The 14730-nt window shown below is 38.7% G+C and overlaps 1 protein-coding gene across 2 annotated transcripts in view; it reads left to right on the top strand.

The window, feature by feature from the left end:
* The window catches only part of GTF2A1 (general transcription factor IIA subunit 1), a 54212-nt gene that overhangs the window by 18157 nt on the left and 21325 nt on the right, over nt 1-14730 (top strand). The window contains exons 4-7 of one of the 2 annotated variants that reach the window (XM_029238563.1): nt 5666-5724; nt 9382-9457; nt 11713-11846; nt 14407-14727. In XM_029238563.1, the coding sequence (XP_029094396.1) occupies nt 5666-5724; nt 9382-9457; nt 11713-11846; nt 14407-14727 (590 nt within the window). Of the gene's footprint in view, nt 1-5659; nt 5725-9381; nt 9458-11712; nt 11847-14406; nt 14728-14730 lie in introns of both variants that reach the window. The other variant, XM_029238562.1, reaches the window with a different exon arrangement.

The raw sequence follows: 14730 nt of genomic DNA, 5'->3' as shown, positions 1-14730 counted from the left end.
TGCATCTATTGAGATGATCATATGGTTTTTCTCCTTCAATTTGTTAATATGGTTTATCACATTGATAGATTTGCATATATTGAAGAATCCTTGCATTCCTGGAATAAACCCCACTTGATCATGGTGTATGATCCTTTTAATGTGCTGTTGGATTCTGTTTGCTAGTATTTTGTTGAGGATTTTTGCATCTATGTTCATCAGTGATATTGGCCTGTAGTTTTCTTTCTTTGTGACATCCTTGTCTGGTTTTGGTATCAAGGTGATGGTGGCCTCGTAGAAGGAATTTGGGAGTGTTCCTCCCTCTGCTATATTTTGGAAGAGTTTGAGAAGGATAGGTGTTAGCTCTTCTCTAAACGTTTGATAGAATTCACCTGTGAAGCCATCTGGTCCTGGGCTTTTGTTTGTTGGAAGATTTTTAATCACAGTTTCAATTTCAGTGCTTGTGATTGGTCTGTTCATATTTTCTATTTCTTCCTGATTCAGTCTTGGCAGGTTGTGCATTTCTAAGAATTTGTCCATTTCTTCCAGGTTGTCCATTTTATTGGCATAGAGTTGCTTGTAGTAATCTCTCATGATTTTTTTTATTTCTGCAGTGTCAGTTGTTACTTCTCCTTTTTCATTTCTAATTCTATTGATTTGAGTCTTCTCCCTTTTTTTATTGATGAGTCTGGCTAGTGGTTTATTTTGTTTATCTTCTCAAAGAACCACCTTTTAGTTTTATTGATCTTTGCTGTCGTTTCCTTCATTTCTTTTTCATTTATTTCTGATCTGATTTTTATGATTTCTTTCCTTCTGCTAGCTTTGGGGTTTTTTTGTTCTTCTTTCTCTAATTGCTTGAGGTGCAAGGTTAGGTTGTTTATTCGAGATGTTTCCTGCTTCTTAAGGTGGGCTTGTATTGCTATAAACTTCCCCCTTAGAACTGCTTTTGCTGCATCCCATAGGTTTTGGGTCGTCGTGTCTCCATTGTCATTTGTTTCTAGGTATTTTTTTATTTCCTCTTTGATTTCTTCAGTGATCACTTCATTATTAAGTAGTGTATTGTTTAGCCTCCATGTGTTTGTATTTTTTACAGATCTTTTCCTGTAATTGATATCTAGTCTCATGGCGTTGTGGTCAGAAAAGATACTTGATACAATTTTAATTTTCTTAAATTTACCAATGCTTGATTTGTGACCCAAGATATGATCTATCCTGGAGAATGTTCCATGAGCATTTGAGAAAAATGTGTATTCTGTTGTTTTTGGATGGAGTGTCCTATAAATATCAATTAAGTCCATCTTGTTTAATGTATCATTTAAAGCTTGTGTTTCCTTATTTATTTTCATTTTGGATGATCTGTCCATGGGTGAAAGTGGGGTGTTAAAGTCCCCTACTATGAATGTGTTACTGTCGATCTCCCCTTTTATGGCTGTTAGTATTTGCCTTATGTATTGAGGTGCTCCTATGTTGGGTGCATAAATATTTACAATTGTTATATCTTCTTCTTGGATCGATCCCTTGATCATTATGTAGTGTCCTTCTTTGTCTCTTGTAATAGTCCTTATTTTAAAGTCTATTTTGTCTGATATGAGAATTTCTACTCCAGCTTTCTTTTGGTTTCTATTTGCATGGAATATCTTTTTCCATCCCCTTATTTTCAGTCTGTATGTGTCTCTAGGTCTGAAGTGGGTCTCTTGTAGACAGCATATATAAGGGTCTTGTTTTTGTATCCATTCAGCCAATCTGTGTCTTTTGGTGGGAGCATTTAGTCCATTTACATTTAAGGTAATTATCGATATGTATGTTCCTATTCCCATTTTCTATATTGTTTTGGGTTCGTTATTATAGGTCTTTTCCTTCTCTTGTGTTCCTTGTCTAGAGAAATTCCTTTAGCATTTGTTGTAAAGCTGGTTTGGTGGTGCTGAACTCTCTCAGCTTTTGCTTGTCTGTAAAGGTTTTAATTTCTCCATCAAATCTGAATGAGATCCTTGCTGGGTAGAGTAGTCTTGGTTGCAGGTTTTTCTCCTTCATCACTTTCAGTATGTCCTGCCACTCCCTTCTGGCTTGTAGGGTTTCTGCTGAGAGATCAGCTGTTAACCTTATGGGGATTCCCTTGTGTGTTATTTGTTGTTTTTCCCTTGCTGCTTTTAATATGCTTTCTTTGTATTTAATTTTTGACAGTTTGATTAATATGTGTCTTGGCGTATTTCTCCTTGGATTTATCCTGTATGGGACTCTCTGTGCTTCCTGGACTTGATTAACTATTTCCTTTCCCATATTAGGGAAGTTTTCAACTATAATCTCTTCAAATATTTTCTCAGTCCCTTTCTTTTTCTCTTCTTCTTCTGGAACCCCTATAATTTGAATGTTGGTGTGTTTAATGTTGTCCCAGAGGTCTCTGAGACTGTCCTCAGTTCTTTTCATTCTTTTTTCTTTATTCTGCTCTGCAGTAGTTATTTCCACTATTTTATCTTCCAGGTCACTTATCCGTTCTTCTGCCTCAGTTATTCTGTTATTGATCCCATCTAGAGTACTTTTAATTTCATTTATTGCGTTGTTCATCATTGCTTGTTTCATCTTTATTTCTTCTAGGTCCTTGTTAACTGTTTCTTGCATTTTGTCCATTCTACTTCCAAGATTTCGGATCATCCTTACTATCATTATTCTGAATTCTTTTTCAGGTAGACTGCCTATTTCCTCTTCATTTGTTAGGTCTGGTGCATTTTTATCTTGCTCCTTCATGTGCTGTGTGTTTTTCTGTCTTCTCATTTTGCTTATCTTACTGTGTTTGGGGTCTCCTTTTTGCAGGCTGCACGTTCGTAGTTCCCGTTGTTTTTGATGTCTGTCTCCAGTGGCTAAGGTTGTTTCAGTGGGTTGTGTAGGCTTCCTGGTGGAGGGGACTAGTGCCTGTGTTGTGGTGGATGAGGCTGGATCTTGTCTCTCTAGTGGGCAGGTTCACGTCTGGTGGTGTGTTTTGGGGTGTCTGTGGCCTTATTATGATTTTAGGCAGCCTCTCTGCTAATGGGTGGGGTTGTGTTCCTGTTTTGCTAGTTGTTTGACATAGGTTGTCCAGCACTGTGGCTTGCTGGTCGTTGAGTGAAGCTGGGTGCTGGTGTTAAGATGGAGGTCACTGGGAGATTTCTGCCATTTAATATTATGTGGAGCTGGGAGGTCTCTTGTTGACCAGTGTCCTGAAGTTGGCTCTCCTACCTCAGAGGCAGAGCCCTGACTCCTGGCTGGAGCACCAAGAGCCTTTCATCCACACGGCTCAGAATAAAAGGGAGAAAAAGTAGAGAGAATTAGTAGAAGTATGAGGAAAGAAAGAAGGAAAGGAGGAAAGAAAGGAAGGAAGAAAGAAGCAAAGAAGGAAAGACAGGAGGGAGGGAGGGAGGAAGGAAGGAAGGAGGGAAAGAAGGAGAAAAGACAGAAAGAAAGAAGATACAGTAAAAATAAAATATAGTTTAATATAGTTATTGAATTAAAAAATATTTAGAAAAGAAAAAAAAAAGGGACGGATAGAACCTTAGGACAAATGTTGGAAGCAAAGCTGTACAGAGAAAATCTTACACAGAAGCATACACGTACACCTTCACAAAAAGAGGTAAAGGGGGAAAAATCATAAATCTTGCTCTCAGAGACCACCTCCTCAATTTGGGGTGATTCGTTGTCTAAAGGAGGGAAGGAAGGAAGGAAAGAAAGAAAGAACGAAGGTAAAGTATAATAAAGTTATTACAATTAAAATTAATTATTGAGAAAAAAAATTTTTTTTAAAAACCATGGACGGATAGAGCCCTAGGACAAATGGTGGAAGCAAGAGTATACAGACAAGATCTCACACAGAAGCATACACGTACACATTCACAAAAAGAGGAAAAGGGAAAAAAATCATAGATCTCGCTCCTAAATTCCACCTCTTCAATTTGGGATCATTCCTTGTCTATTCAGGTATTCCACAGATGCAGGGTATATCAAGTTGATTGTGGAGCTTTAATCCGCTGCTTCTGAGGCTGCTGGGAGAGATTTCCCTTTCTCTTCTTTGTTCTCACAGCTCACAGGAGCTCAGCTTTGGATTTGGCCCTGCCTCTGCGTGTAGGTCGCTGGAGGGCGTCTGTTTTTTGCTCAGACAGGACAGGGTTAAAGGAGCCGCTGATTCGGGGGCTCTGGCTCACTCAGGCCGGGGGTGGGGGGCGGAAGGAGGGGCACTGCGTGCGGGGCGGGCCTGCGGCGTCAGAGGCGGCGTGACGTTGCGGCAGAGGCCGGCGTGACGTTGCACCAGCCTGAGGCTCGCCGTGCGTTCTCCCGGGGAAGTTGTCCCTGGTTCCCGGGAACCTGGCAGTGGCGGGCTGCACAGGCTCCGCGGAAGAGGCGTGTGGAGAGTGACCTGTGCTCGCACAGAGGCCCCTTGGTGGCGGCGGCAGCAGCCTTAGCGTCTCCCGCCCGTCTCTGGGGTCCGCGCTTTTAGCCGCGGCTCGCGCCCGTCTCTGGGGTTTGCGCTTTTAGCCGCGGCTCGTGCCCGTCTCTGGGGTTCGCGCTTTTAGCCGCGGCTCGCGCCCGTCTCTGGAGTTCCTTTAAGCAGCGCTCTTAAACCCCTCTCCTCGCGCACCAGGAAACAAAGAGGGAAGAAAAAGTCTCTTGCCTCTTCGGCAGGTGCAGGCTTTTCCCCGAACTCCCTCCCGGCTAGTCGTGGTGCACTAACCCCTTCAGGCTATGTTCAAGCCGCCAACCCCAGTCCTCTCCCTGCGCTCAGTCTAAAACCGAAACCCGAGCCTCAGCTCGCAGCCCCGCCCGCCCCGGCGGGTGAGCAGACAAGCCTCTCGGGCTGGTGAGTGCCGGTCGGCACCGATCCTCTGTGCAGGAATCTCCCCGCTTTGCCCTCCGCACCCGTCGCTGTGCACTCCTCCGCGGTGCCGAAGCTCCCCCCTCCGCCTCCCGCAGTCTCCGCCCGCGGAGGGGCTTCCTAGTGTGTGGAAACTTTTCCTCCTTCACAGCTCCCTCCCACTGGTGCAGGTTCCGTACTTATTCTTTTGTCTCTGTTTTTTCTTTTGCCCTACCCAGGTACGTGGGGAGTTTCTTGCCTTTTGGGAGGTCTGAGGTCTTCTGCCAGCCTTCAGTAGGTGTTCTGTAGGAGTTGTTCCACGTGTAGCTGTATTTCTGGTGTATCCGTGGGGAGGAAGGCGATCTCCGCGTCTTACTCTTTCGCCATCTTCCCAACTTCCTTCGAGAAAAAGATTTTAAAAGACTATGTAGATTATAACTTTTTGAGCTCACTTTTAATGGGTCAGTAATGCATTCCAGCAGTAGTATCATTATATTAATAACACAGTTATTGCTGAGTTGGCAAGACAGTATTAAATTATGTTTGAAAATTTCCAGTTTAAGAATGCACAGAAATATATATGTTTAGGTGTTAGGTATCTCATTATGTCGTGTTCCCAAGGTCCCTTGTGTCCTTAGGTGTTGTTAAATCTTTTTTTTAATTGTGGGTTTTCCAGTATAAGGTGGGTATGTCACAGCTGTTATTTACTGTAGAAGTTTATAACTTTCTGAGATATCAAATGGTTGAGTGCATTTGCATGCAGAAAATGTGGAAAGCATGAAAAAAATTTTCGGTATAGTACAGCATTCTTATGAAATAGCCTCACAGTTCCTTGTTTTTATGTGTGCCTGTTATTTTTCGTAGCTGCAGCACCACAAGTTATTGTTCCTGATTCTAAGCTGATACAACATATGAATGCATCAAACATGGTAAGACTCAGAACATAGCACTTTGCTTGGCTCTATTTATTCTAACCCAAATTGTGATTATGCTTGTGTATGTTGTATATTAACAACTTGAAGTTTATTCAGGACTTAAGCAAAATAGCTGTTTTGTTTGGTTTCCTAAGTATTGGATTTAACAGCAAATCTAAAGTTTAGCTTGGTACTTAGACATTAAGGTTCATAAAATTATGCAACTTTCTGTTGAACATACCAAAAGAATGATGCTTTTTAGGAGCTGTTTTATCTTCTGCTATTTTTTTTTTTTTTTTGCGGTACGCGGGCCTCTCACTGTCGTGGCCTGTCCCGTTGTGGAGCACAGGCTCCGGATGCACAGGCTCAGCGGCCATGGCTCACAGGCCCAGCCACTCCGCGGCATGTGGGATCTTCCCGGACCGGGGCACGAACCCGTGTCCCCTGCATAGGCAGGCGGACTCTCAACCACTGCGCCACCAGGGAAGCCCTTCTTCTGCTATTTTTTGAAAATAGGTTTAAGGGACCTCCCACACATTATGCCAAGTATAGTTATGTTGCAGAAGACCCATTAACTGAAAGAGGTTAGGAATGCTAAGAATTATAAATTTTTAAAAATGAAAACGAACCATTTGGATAAAGATAACTAGTATCGTTAAGATCAGACGTTTACAAATTTTGCTCTGATTTAACCATAGCATAGCCTAATAAGTTTTATTACAATATGTAAATTGCTACTTTAAAATGCAGTTTTTCAGTTGAGTTTATTGTATATTAGACTTTTGATACTTCTAAGAGATAGCCACTGAACTTCATAAGTCCTCAAAATTTCAAATTTCACTTAGCACATATAATATATCCCATCAGATATAACGATAAAACTGAAAGAAAGAAACCCTCAGATCCTTAGAGAATCTTTACTTCTATCCTCACAGTTTTTTTTTTTAAATAAAACATTAAAACAAAGTTTAATTAGAATAATTGTTCCAGCATTTTCTCGTAAATGGCCTTTCTTCTGTTTAAACTACACAGGCTCTTAGTGGTGTCTCTGCTCTGACATTCCATTCTTAAATCCAGCCAAATCCTTTTAATAGGAAAGAATCATTATTTTAAATAAGATCTCTTAGTCTAGTGTTAGCAGTGAGATTTTCTTTTCAGATCCAGATTTTTTTTTTTAAACGAAAAAGCAATATTTTAAAAAACAGTTACTATATTTTGTGAGTGATGAGTGAACCTGAAAGCTCATTTGTGTTTTATAAGCCATATAGGAAGCAGGGCTTACCTACTAGACAAACGACTTCTTTCTATTGATATATACCAGCCTTAACAAATGTATAACTTTACAGAATTGCAAATTTCTACACGATAGAAATTGGAACTTTTAAATTCACAAAAAATCAAGAATCTCTGTTTGTACTTCCAGTTCAAGTTCCTGGAGTCAATTCTTTTGCATGAAAATCACAAAAGTCCATGCCTATCGATTCTCACAAGAATTTTTATTATTCAAAAAAAATTCCCTTTCAAGTTTAAGGCACCAAATTTCTTTTTAACCTCCATCCTTATAAATAAGTCTCACTGTAGGATCCATATTGTAGTTGGTACTATTGAGACTGTTTCCTAGGGAATAACTTGTATCATTTTAAAACAGAAAGTTTAGTAGGATCACTTGCAGTAGACTCATCTAATTTTGAAGAATTTTAAGTGTTGTGGGAGAGAATTTTGAATTAAAATTGTGTTTAAAAAGACTGGTAAAATTAATGGCCCATCTCTTACTGATTTGCTGTGTCTCCTTGATTCTAAAGAGCATATGTATGTAAACACATCATAGGTCAGACTTCAATCAATAAAATGTTAGCATTTATACGTATTTCAGCATTTTACTTGTTTTCAGTTAGTGTTTGCTTCATGTGTTTTTCATGTTCTAAAATGTAATCAGTATAGGCTTTTTACAAATAAGTTTTTTGTGTTTTTGTTTGTTTGCATTATTATTCCTGATTCAAAGATATCCATTAAAAACAGTCTCATTTTGAAAAAAGAATTTTTTTAATATAAGAATATGGGATAGTGCTAATATATTTGGTAGAAAGCTATTTCAGGGAACTTATGAAACAGGACCTTATATCAAACTAGTTTTGCAGGTTCTCTTTATGAAATTGCTCAAATGCATTATTCACGTTAGGGCCTTTTCACAAAGTACAGGAAGGAACTTTCAGCAGACGTTAATAAAAGATGGTTTGTGTATGATACATCACAACAAATATTTATAGCAACTTGAATGTGCAGCGGTATGCAGGTGGTTATTTTCTCATGTATGCTATAAGGAAAATGCTAGGTCAGTTTGCTAGTAGAAGGAGATCTATTAATCTTATAAAATGTGAATTATAGGCACTTAATATTCCTAAATAATATTTCTCAATAGTAAGTGGTTGTTAATATATTCCTTAAATTTAGATTACCTTTCATTTGCTTATATAGACAAGATTTATTTAAATCTTTCATTTATTTAATAAAATGAAATGCAGAACCTGCATTTTATGAAGAGAACCTGGTGAGCTAGATAGCTGGATTTTGGGGACATAATGGGAGTTTCAGGCTTAAGATATAGAAATTACTTAGGCCTGTCAAATGGCAACAAGCATATTTTCTTGGAAGGCTATACTTAGAGCCTGACTAGATAGTTGTATCATTAACCTACTTGAGTGTAATTTTCCAAGTTTTGTTGACTTCAAAGCACAGTTAATATTTATTTCTTAAAGTGTATTCAAATAGAGGTGTTTCTAAAAATGTATAAGTTAGATTGAGTATATGAAGGTTTGGCACCTTAAAAAAGATTGAAGGGGGAGGGGGAATAAAACCTACTTGTATATAGTTACAGTGAGATACATGGAAATACTTTGAGCTCAGGATTTTAAAAAAACAGTAAAAATGTAGTGTAATTCTTTCAGAGGAAAGGGGAGAAGTCTCCAGAAGCAGTAAATCAAGAATTTATCCTGGATTTAAAAACATTCAGAGTATAATTCCATGTATATTTTTATAATTTAAAGTCAGATACTAACTTCATTTTAAAGTGTAGAAATTAATTTTTGTGACTTAAGATTTTTAAGATATTTTCTATATTGATAAAACTGTCAGTAATATATGTTTCACCTAGATAATGCCAGTGTTGTCACCTTATGGCATCTTAGAAGAGTTGCCAGCTAAGAATTGCAGTATTCTGATACAAGGTTTTCTCTAGAGACCTGTTAATCATGGTATAAATTAAAAATATTAGGATTTCTAAAGTGAAGATACTTACACTTTTGCCATAAGTATATTAATTGACAACAAGGAATTGGGAGTAAGGAAACAGAATAAGTAAGGAAATAATGGAATGGATATTTTATTTATTGTACAGCACTGTTAGTGTGGGTTATATTTCCTTAGAGTACATTCTCCAGGTGAAAAAACCTCCTAATTATTCTAATTAATTGCTTGAAATAATTAGGTAAGATGTTTAGGCTCAATGGTCTTTATTGTACCATTTTATAAAATGGCAGTTAGTCTTATTGTTAGAACTTTTCATTTTAGTATATACTAAATGAAACTGTAAATACTATTAAAATATGCCAGAGATAAACTGATGTGCTGTTATGAACATACATGGTTTTGATTGTTTTTCACTTTTTTTTCCAGAGTGCTGCTGCTACAGCTGCTACCTTAGCACTCCCTGCCGGTGTGACTCCTGTTCAACAGATATTAACAAATTCAGGTAATTAGGAATAACTGATCCATTATTTATATAACTCAGAAAATTGTACCGTCTAGCCTTTGTTTTGTCTTCACTGAAAGACAGAAGATCTTAATACTTCTTTTACCATTTGGCTTACGTTATTAAAATAAGATGATTTGAGGACCGTGGCGTATTAAACCATAATCACTGCTGAGGATGCAGTAGAGAAGATGAGAATTGCACTTGAACTTTTGATCCATGAATGGAATCCTATTTATTGAATGAAGTATGATTATAGAGAAGTGCTTTTTGTTGTTGTTGTTGTTGCTGTACGCAGGCCTCTCACTGTTGTGGCCTCTCCCGTTGTGGAGCACAGGCTCCGGACATGCAGGCTCAGCGGCCGTGGCTCACGGGCCCAGCCTCTTCAATGGCATGTGGGATCTTCCCGGACCGGGGCACGAACCTGTGTCCCCTGCATCGGCAGGCGGACTCTCAATCACTGCACCACCAGGGAAGCCCTAGAAGTGCTTATTTACTTGGTTTTTTGCTAAACACTTTTAACTTACCAAATAAGTTAAACAACTCATTTGAACTAATTTGTGATATCAAACTAAATCCTATAGTATCTTAAGAGCAAATTTATTACATTCTATTTTATATAGTATCTCTCCATAGCGGGCAAAATTTACTTTTAATAATAATGTCTGAAGAATTTATTTACCTGGATTTTAAGTATTTTCTCTGTAATTTAATTAGACAATTTCTTGCAAATCAAAACTACAATGAGGTGTATCACCTCACACCAGTCAGAATGGCCATCATCAAAAAATCTACAAACAATAAATGCTGGAGAGGGTATGGAGAAAAGGGAACCCTCCTACACTGCTGGTGGGAATGTAGATTGGTGCAGCCACTATGGAAAACAGTATGGACGTTCCTTAAAAAACTAAAAATAAAACCACCATACGACTCAGCAATCCCACTACTGGGCGTGTACCCTGAGAAAACTATAATTTAAAGAGTTACGTACCACAGTGTTCATTGCAACACTATTTACAATAGCCAGGACGTGGAAGCAACTTAAGTGTCCATCGACAGATGAATGGATAAAGAAGATGTGGCACATATATACAATGAAATATTACTCAGCCATAAAAAGAAATGAAACTGAGTTATTTGTAGTGAGGTGGGTGGACCTAGAGTCTGTCATACAGAGTGAAGTAAGTCAGAAAGAGAAAAACAAATACCATATGCTAACATATATATGGAATCTAAAAAAAAAAATGGTTCTGAAGAACCTAGGGGTAGGACAGGAGTAAAGACGCAGATGTAGAGAATGGACTTAAGGACACGGGGAGGGGGAAGAGTAAGCTGGGACGAAGTGAGAGAGTGGCATGGACATATATACACTACCAAATGTAAAACTGATAACTAGTGGGAAGCAGCCGCATAGCACAGGGAGATCAGCTCGGTGCTTTTTGACCACCTAGAGGGGTGGGATAGGGAGGGTGGGAGGGAGACACAAGAGGGAGGGGAAATGGGGATATAAGTGTACGTATGGCTGATTCACTTTGTTATAAAGCAGAAACTAACACACCATTGTAAAGCAATTATACTCCAATAAAGATGTTAAAAAAGTACAATGATTATACAATTTCTTGTTTTGTTAATTTCTAAATTTTTGAAGAACAAACTTAGCGGCTTGCCACATATTTTAATGAGATATAATTGCTTACTACTTAATTAATTCAACATTCTGCATCATTTAAAACAATATATTAGAGGGATTTGGTATAAGCCAGTCATACTGTTAGTGTTATGTGGCAATAATAATTGGTTCAGCAAACTCTTACTGCTTTTTAAGTCATCTTGAAGCTAAGGAATGCTGTGCTTTTGTTCAAGATATTAATGCATTATTACACTTTTGTTTCCTTAAAGCTTTAAAAATGAACAACCCCTGAAATGTCTGCTGATGTTACTTATTCCTCTCTCATGACTTGTTAGTGAAGATAATTTACGTTTTTAATCAACTCTCATAATCTGTTGTTAAAACTTTGTTGGAAACAGCTTTATAAGGAAAATAAAACATATTAAGCAATGTATTAGAGCATGTCGTAAAGTCAGAGAAGGTAAGGACTATAGTTTACTGTGTATGGATGACAGCCCTTAATAAAATCGTTAGCCTTCTTAGTAATTTTTGTCATTCACCATGGTCTGACATTCACTGTGAATTCGTTTGTTTTGAGGTGGTCATTGCTAAAGTGGTAATTTGGAATACATGCTTTTTACTTTAGGCCAGCTTCTTCAAGTGGTCAGAGCAGCCAATGGTGCCCAGTATATCTTTCAGCCTCAGCAGTCAGTAGTTCTACAACAACAGGTTATACCACAAATGCAGCCTGGTGGAGTACAAGCTCCTGTTATACAACAGGTAAAAATCTTTAAGTTTTGACCACCATGGGGTTCTTTTTTTTCTGCCTCTGTATGAATTCTCTGGGTGTTTCCCATCCCTTTTTCCATAGCTTTGTCTATACAAATTCTTAGACTCTTCTCTAATACTATACAACCTGTCATTCTGAATTCCTCCTGTACACCTCACAGCTTAACTTACAGTATGTCTAGGACTACATTGTTGTTATCCCTACTCATCCTTTATCATCCTACCCCCTGCTTTTTATAAGTGGCACCACTCTCCATCCAGCCTCCTAAGCTAGTTATTCAGCATTCATTCAACACACATTTATTGGGTGGCTACGTATCAGGGTCTTTGCAAGAGACTAGAGATTTAGGAGTGAACGAAGCAGGCATGAATCTGGTTTCATGATGGTTATGTATTGTCTGGAAGGGGGTATGTGGAATCCTCCCTTTTGCTTACCTCTAATATCCAAGGTATCATGAAATCCTACCAATTCTTCTTAATAGTTTCTTTTTTTCAGACTGCAGTTTAAACATGCTTTCAGTCCCTTAATATATTTGAAACTAGTTTTCTTTTCCCACACTCTCTTTTGTCATTTCCTTAGTTCATGCTCTCATAATTTCTCACTTAAAATAGTGTTATCCTCTTAATTGATTTCCCTGCCTCCAGCTTTGTGCCCTCCTAACTTGACTGCTACTCTATATTTATAGTCATTGTTCTAAAAATTTTTTAATCTTTTAATGATTTCCCATTGCTTATTGGAAAAAGTGTAAACTCAGCGTGGGTTATGAGATCTTTTTTGGGTTCTTTTTTTTTTAATTTTTCCACATTTTATTTTTTGCCATGCTTCCAGTTGTTACCTGGTTCAGCTGCTGTTTATATCAAAGTTGACAAATATTTGCACATGCTTGTGTGCCAGGTGTTAAACTCTTGTACTGTGAGGACAAAGATGAAAAAGAAATGGTTATTTTCTTGAGGAACTTGTGTACTTTGAAAAAGAGACAGATACATAAACAAATAACGTTAATATGATAGTACAGTGATAGAGATACAGAGGAGGAACATTAATCCAGCCTACTTACAGCCTTCCAAATTTGTCCTGTTGGTACTTCTGGGTTTCACTTGATGCTGTTCTCTTTAGAATGCCACCTTTGGCCTTCCTTCTAGCAGTTCTCTCCAGTCCCCCGCAAACAAACAAACCAAACAGAAAAAGCCTGGCTAATCTCCCAAAACACAAATAGAAGCTCAACTGTTGCCTACTAGGAAGGCTTCCCTGATCAGGCCTTGTCCCCCCCAAGCTAAATTTAGTACTCTCTCCTGTCTTTTCATAATGCTATATATTGCAGTTCTCAGACATCTTCTGTCTTTTTGAGTTGCTATTGCTTTGTCTGTTGCATCATTAATCTGTAAACTTCTTAAAAGAAATACTGTCTTATTATTTTTGCTTTCCTTGAACCTAATGACAAGGAATTGCCGTTTAGTGCTTTTAATTTATCACTAGGCATTGTCTGCTTTTTATTTAATAACTATAATTATAAATATGTTCATTATAATAGATATAATTACTATTTGTTAAGGTTCTTTTTGAGTTGTGGTTTACTTTAGAATCCTAGGATGCAGAGGCTGGAAGGAACTTTAGAAATCATCTGATCTGGTGGTTCACAGCTTTGGTTGCATGATTAGAATTACCTGGGGAACTTTAAATAAAATGAATAGATGTCATCTTATACCAATTAAATCAGAATATTAGGAGTGGGGACTTAGGTATCAGTTGGTTTTTTTTTTTTTTTTTTTTTTTTTGTGGTATGCGGGCCTCTCACTGTTGTGGCCTCTCCCATTGTGGAGCACAGGCTCCGCGGCCATGGCTCATGGGCCCAGCCGCTCCGTGGCATGTGGGATCTTCCTGGACTGGGGCACGAACCCGTGTCCCCTGCGTTGGCAGGCAGATGCTCAACCACTGCGCCACCAGGGAAGCCCAGGTATCAGCATTTTTAAGTTACTAGGTTGTTATAACTTGTAGCCAGCATTGAGAACCATTGACCCTAATCTAACAGTGAAGAGAGGTTAAAGACCTGCCTCTGCTACATCTTTATCTGTGATCTTAGACAAAACTGGAACCCAGGGCTTCAGAGTTCAGGGCAGTGTTTTTCCTAGAGAGGCAGTGTAGCATAATAATAAGAGCAGAACCAGAAAACCTAGGTTCACATTTTGCCTCTTAGTGACTTGACTGCAAGCTTTGCAAGTTATTAAACCTCTATACCTCAAGCAAATAAACTAATAACATGTAACTCTTAGCCTGGAGTCTGGCATATACATAGCAAGTACTTGATTAATGGAGCAATTATCTTCAGAAAATATTTTTCCTTTAGAAATTTGACTGGTAAAATGAAAATTTAGTGGATCAGTACACTCACTAAACATTCCTCCTGTGCTTTGGTAGTTTTAACTATGTGTGAGATATGGCAATTTGGGATGATTCTTTAGCATTGGGGCCTATTTCAGTGTGCCAAGCAATGAAACTGAGCTACTTGATCCTCTAGCTAGTTACTAATCTGTAGTTTTTCTTTTGCCTTAGGTACTGGCCCCACTTCCTGGAGGGATTTCACCACAAACAGGTGTTATCATCCAGCCCCAGCAAATCTTATTTACCGGAAATAAGACTCAAGTTATACCTACAACAGTGGCAGCACCTACACCAGCACAAGCACAGCTAACTGCAGCTGGCCAACAGCAGCCACAGGCCCAGCCTGCTCAACAGCAAGCCCCGCTGGTGTTGCAGGTTGATGGGACTGGGGATACGTCATCTGAAGAAGATGAAGATGAAGAAGAAGACTATGATGATGAGGAGGAAGAAGACAAAGAGAAAGATGGAGCTGAAGATGGGCAGGTAGAAGAGGTA

Source organism: Monodon monoceros, unplaced genomic scaffold (genome assembly GCF_005190385.1).
Source record: "Monodon monoceros isolate NGI ecotype Baffin Bay Population unplaced genomic scaffold, NGI_Narwhal_1 Super_Scaffold_21, whole genome shotgun sequence".
In the NCBI taxonomy this organism is placed as follows: Eukaryota; Metazoa; Chordata; class Mammalia; order Artiodactyla; family Monodontidae; genus Monodon; species Monodon monoceros.
The sequence above is the reverse complement of the archived record's forward strand: the minus strand, read 5'-3'. Positions and strand labels throughout refer to the sequence as shown.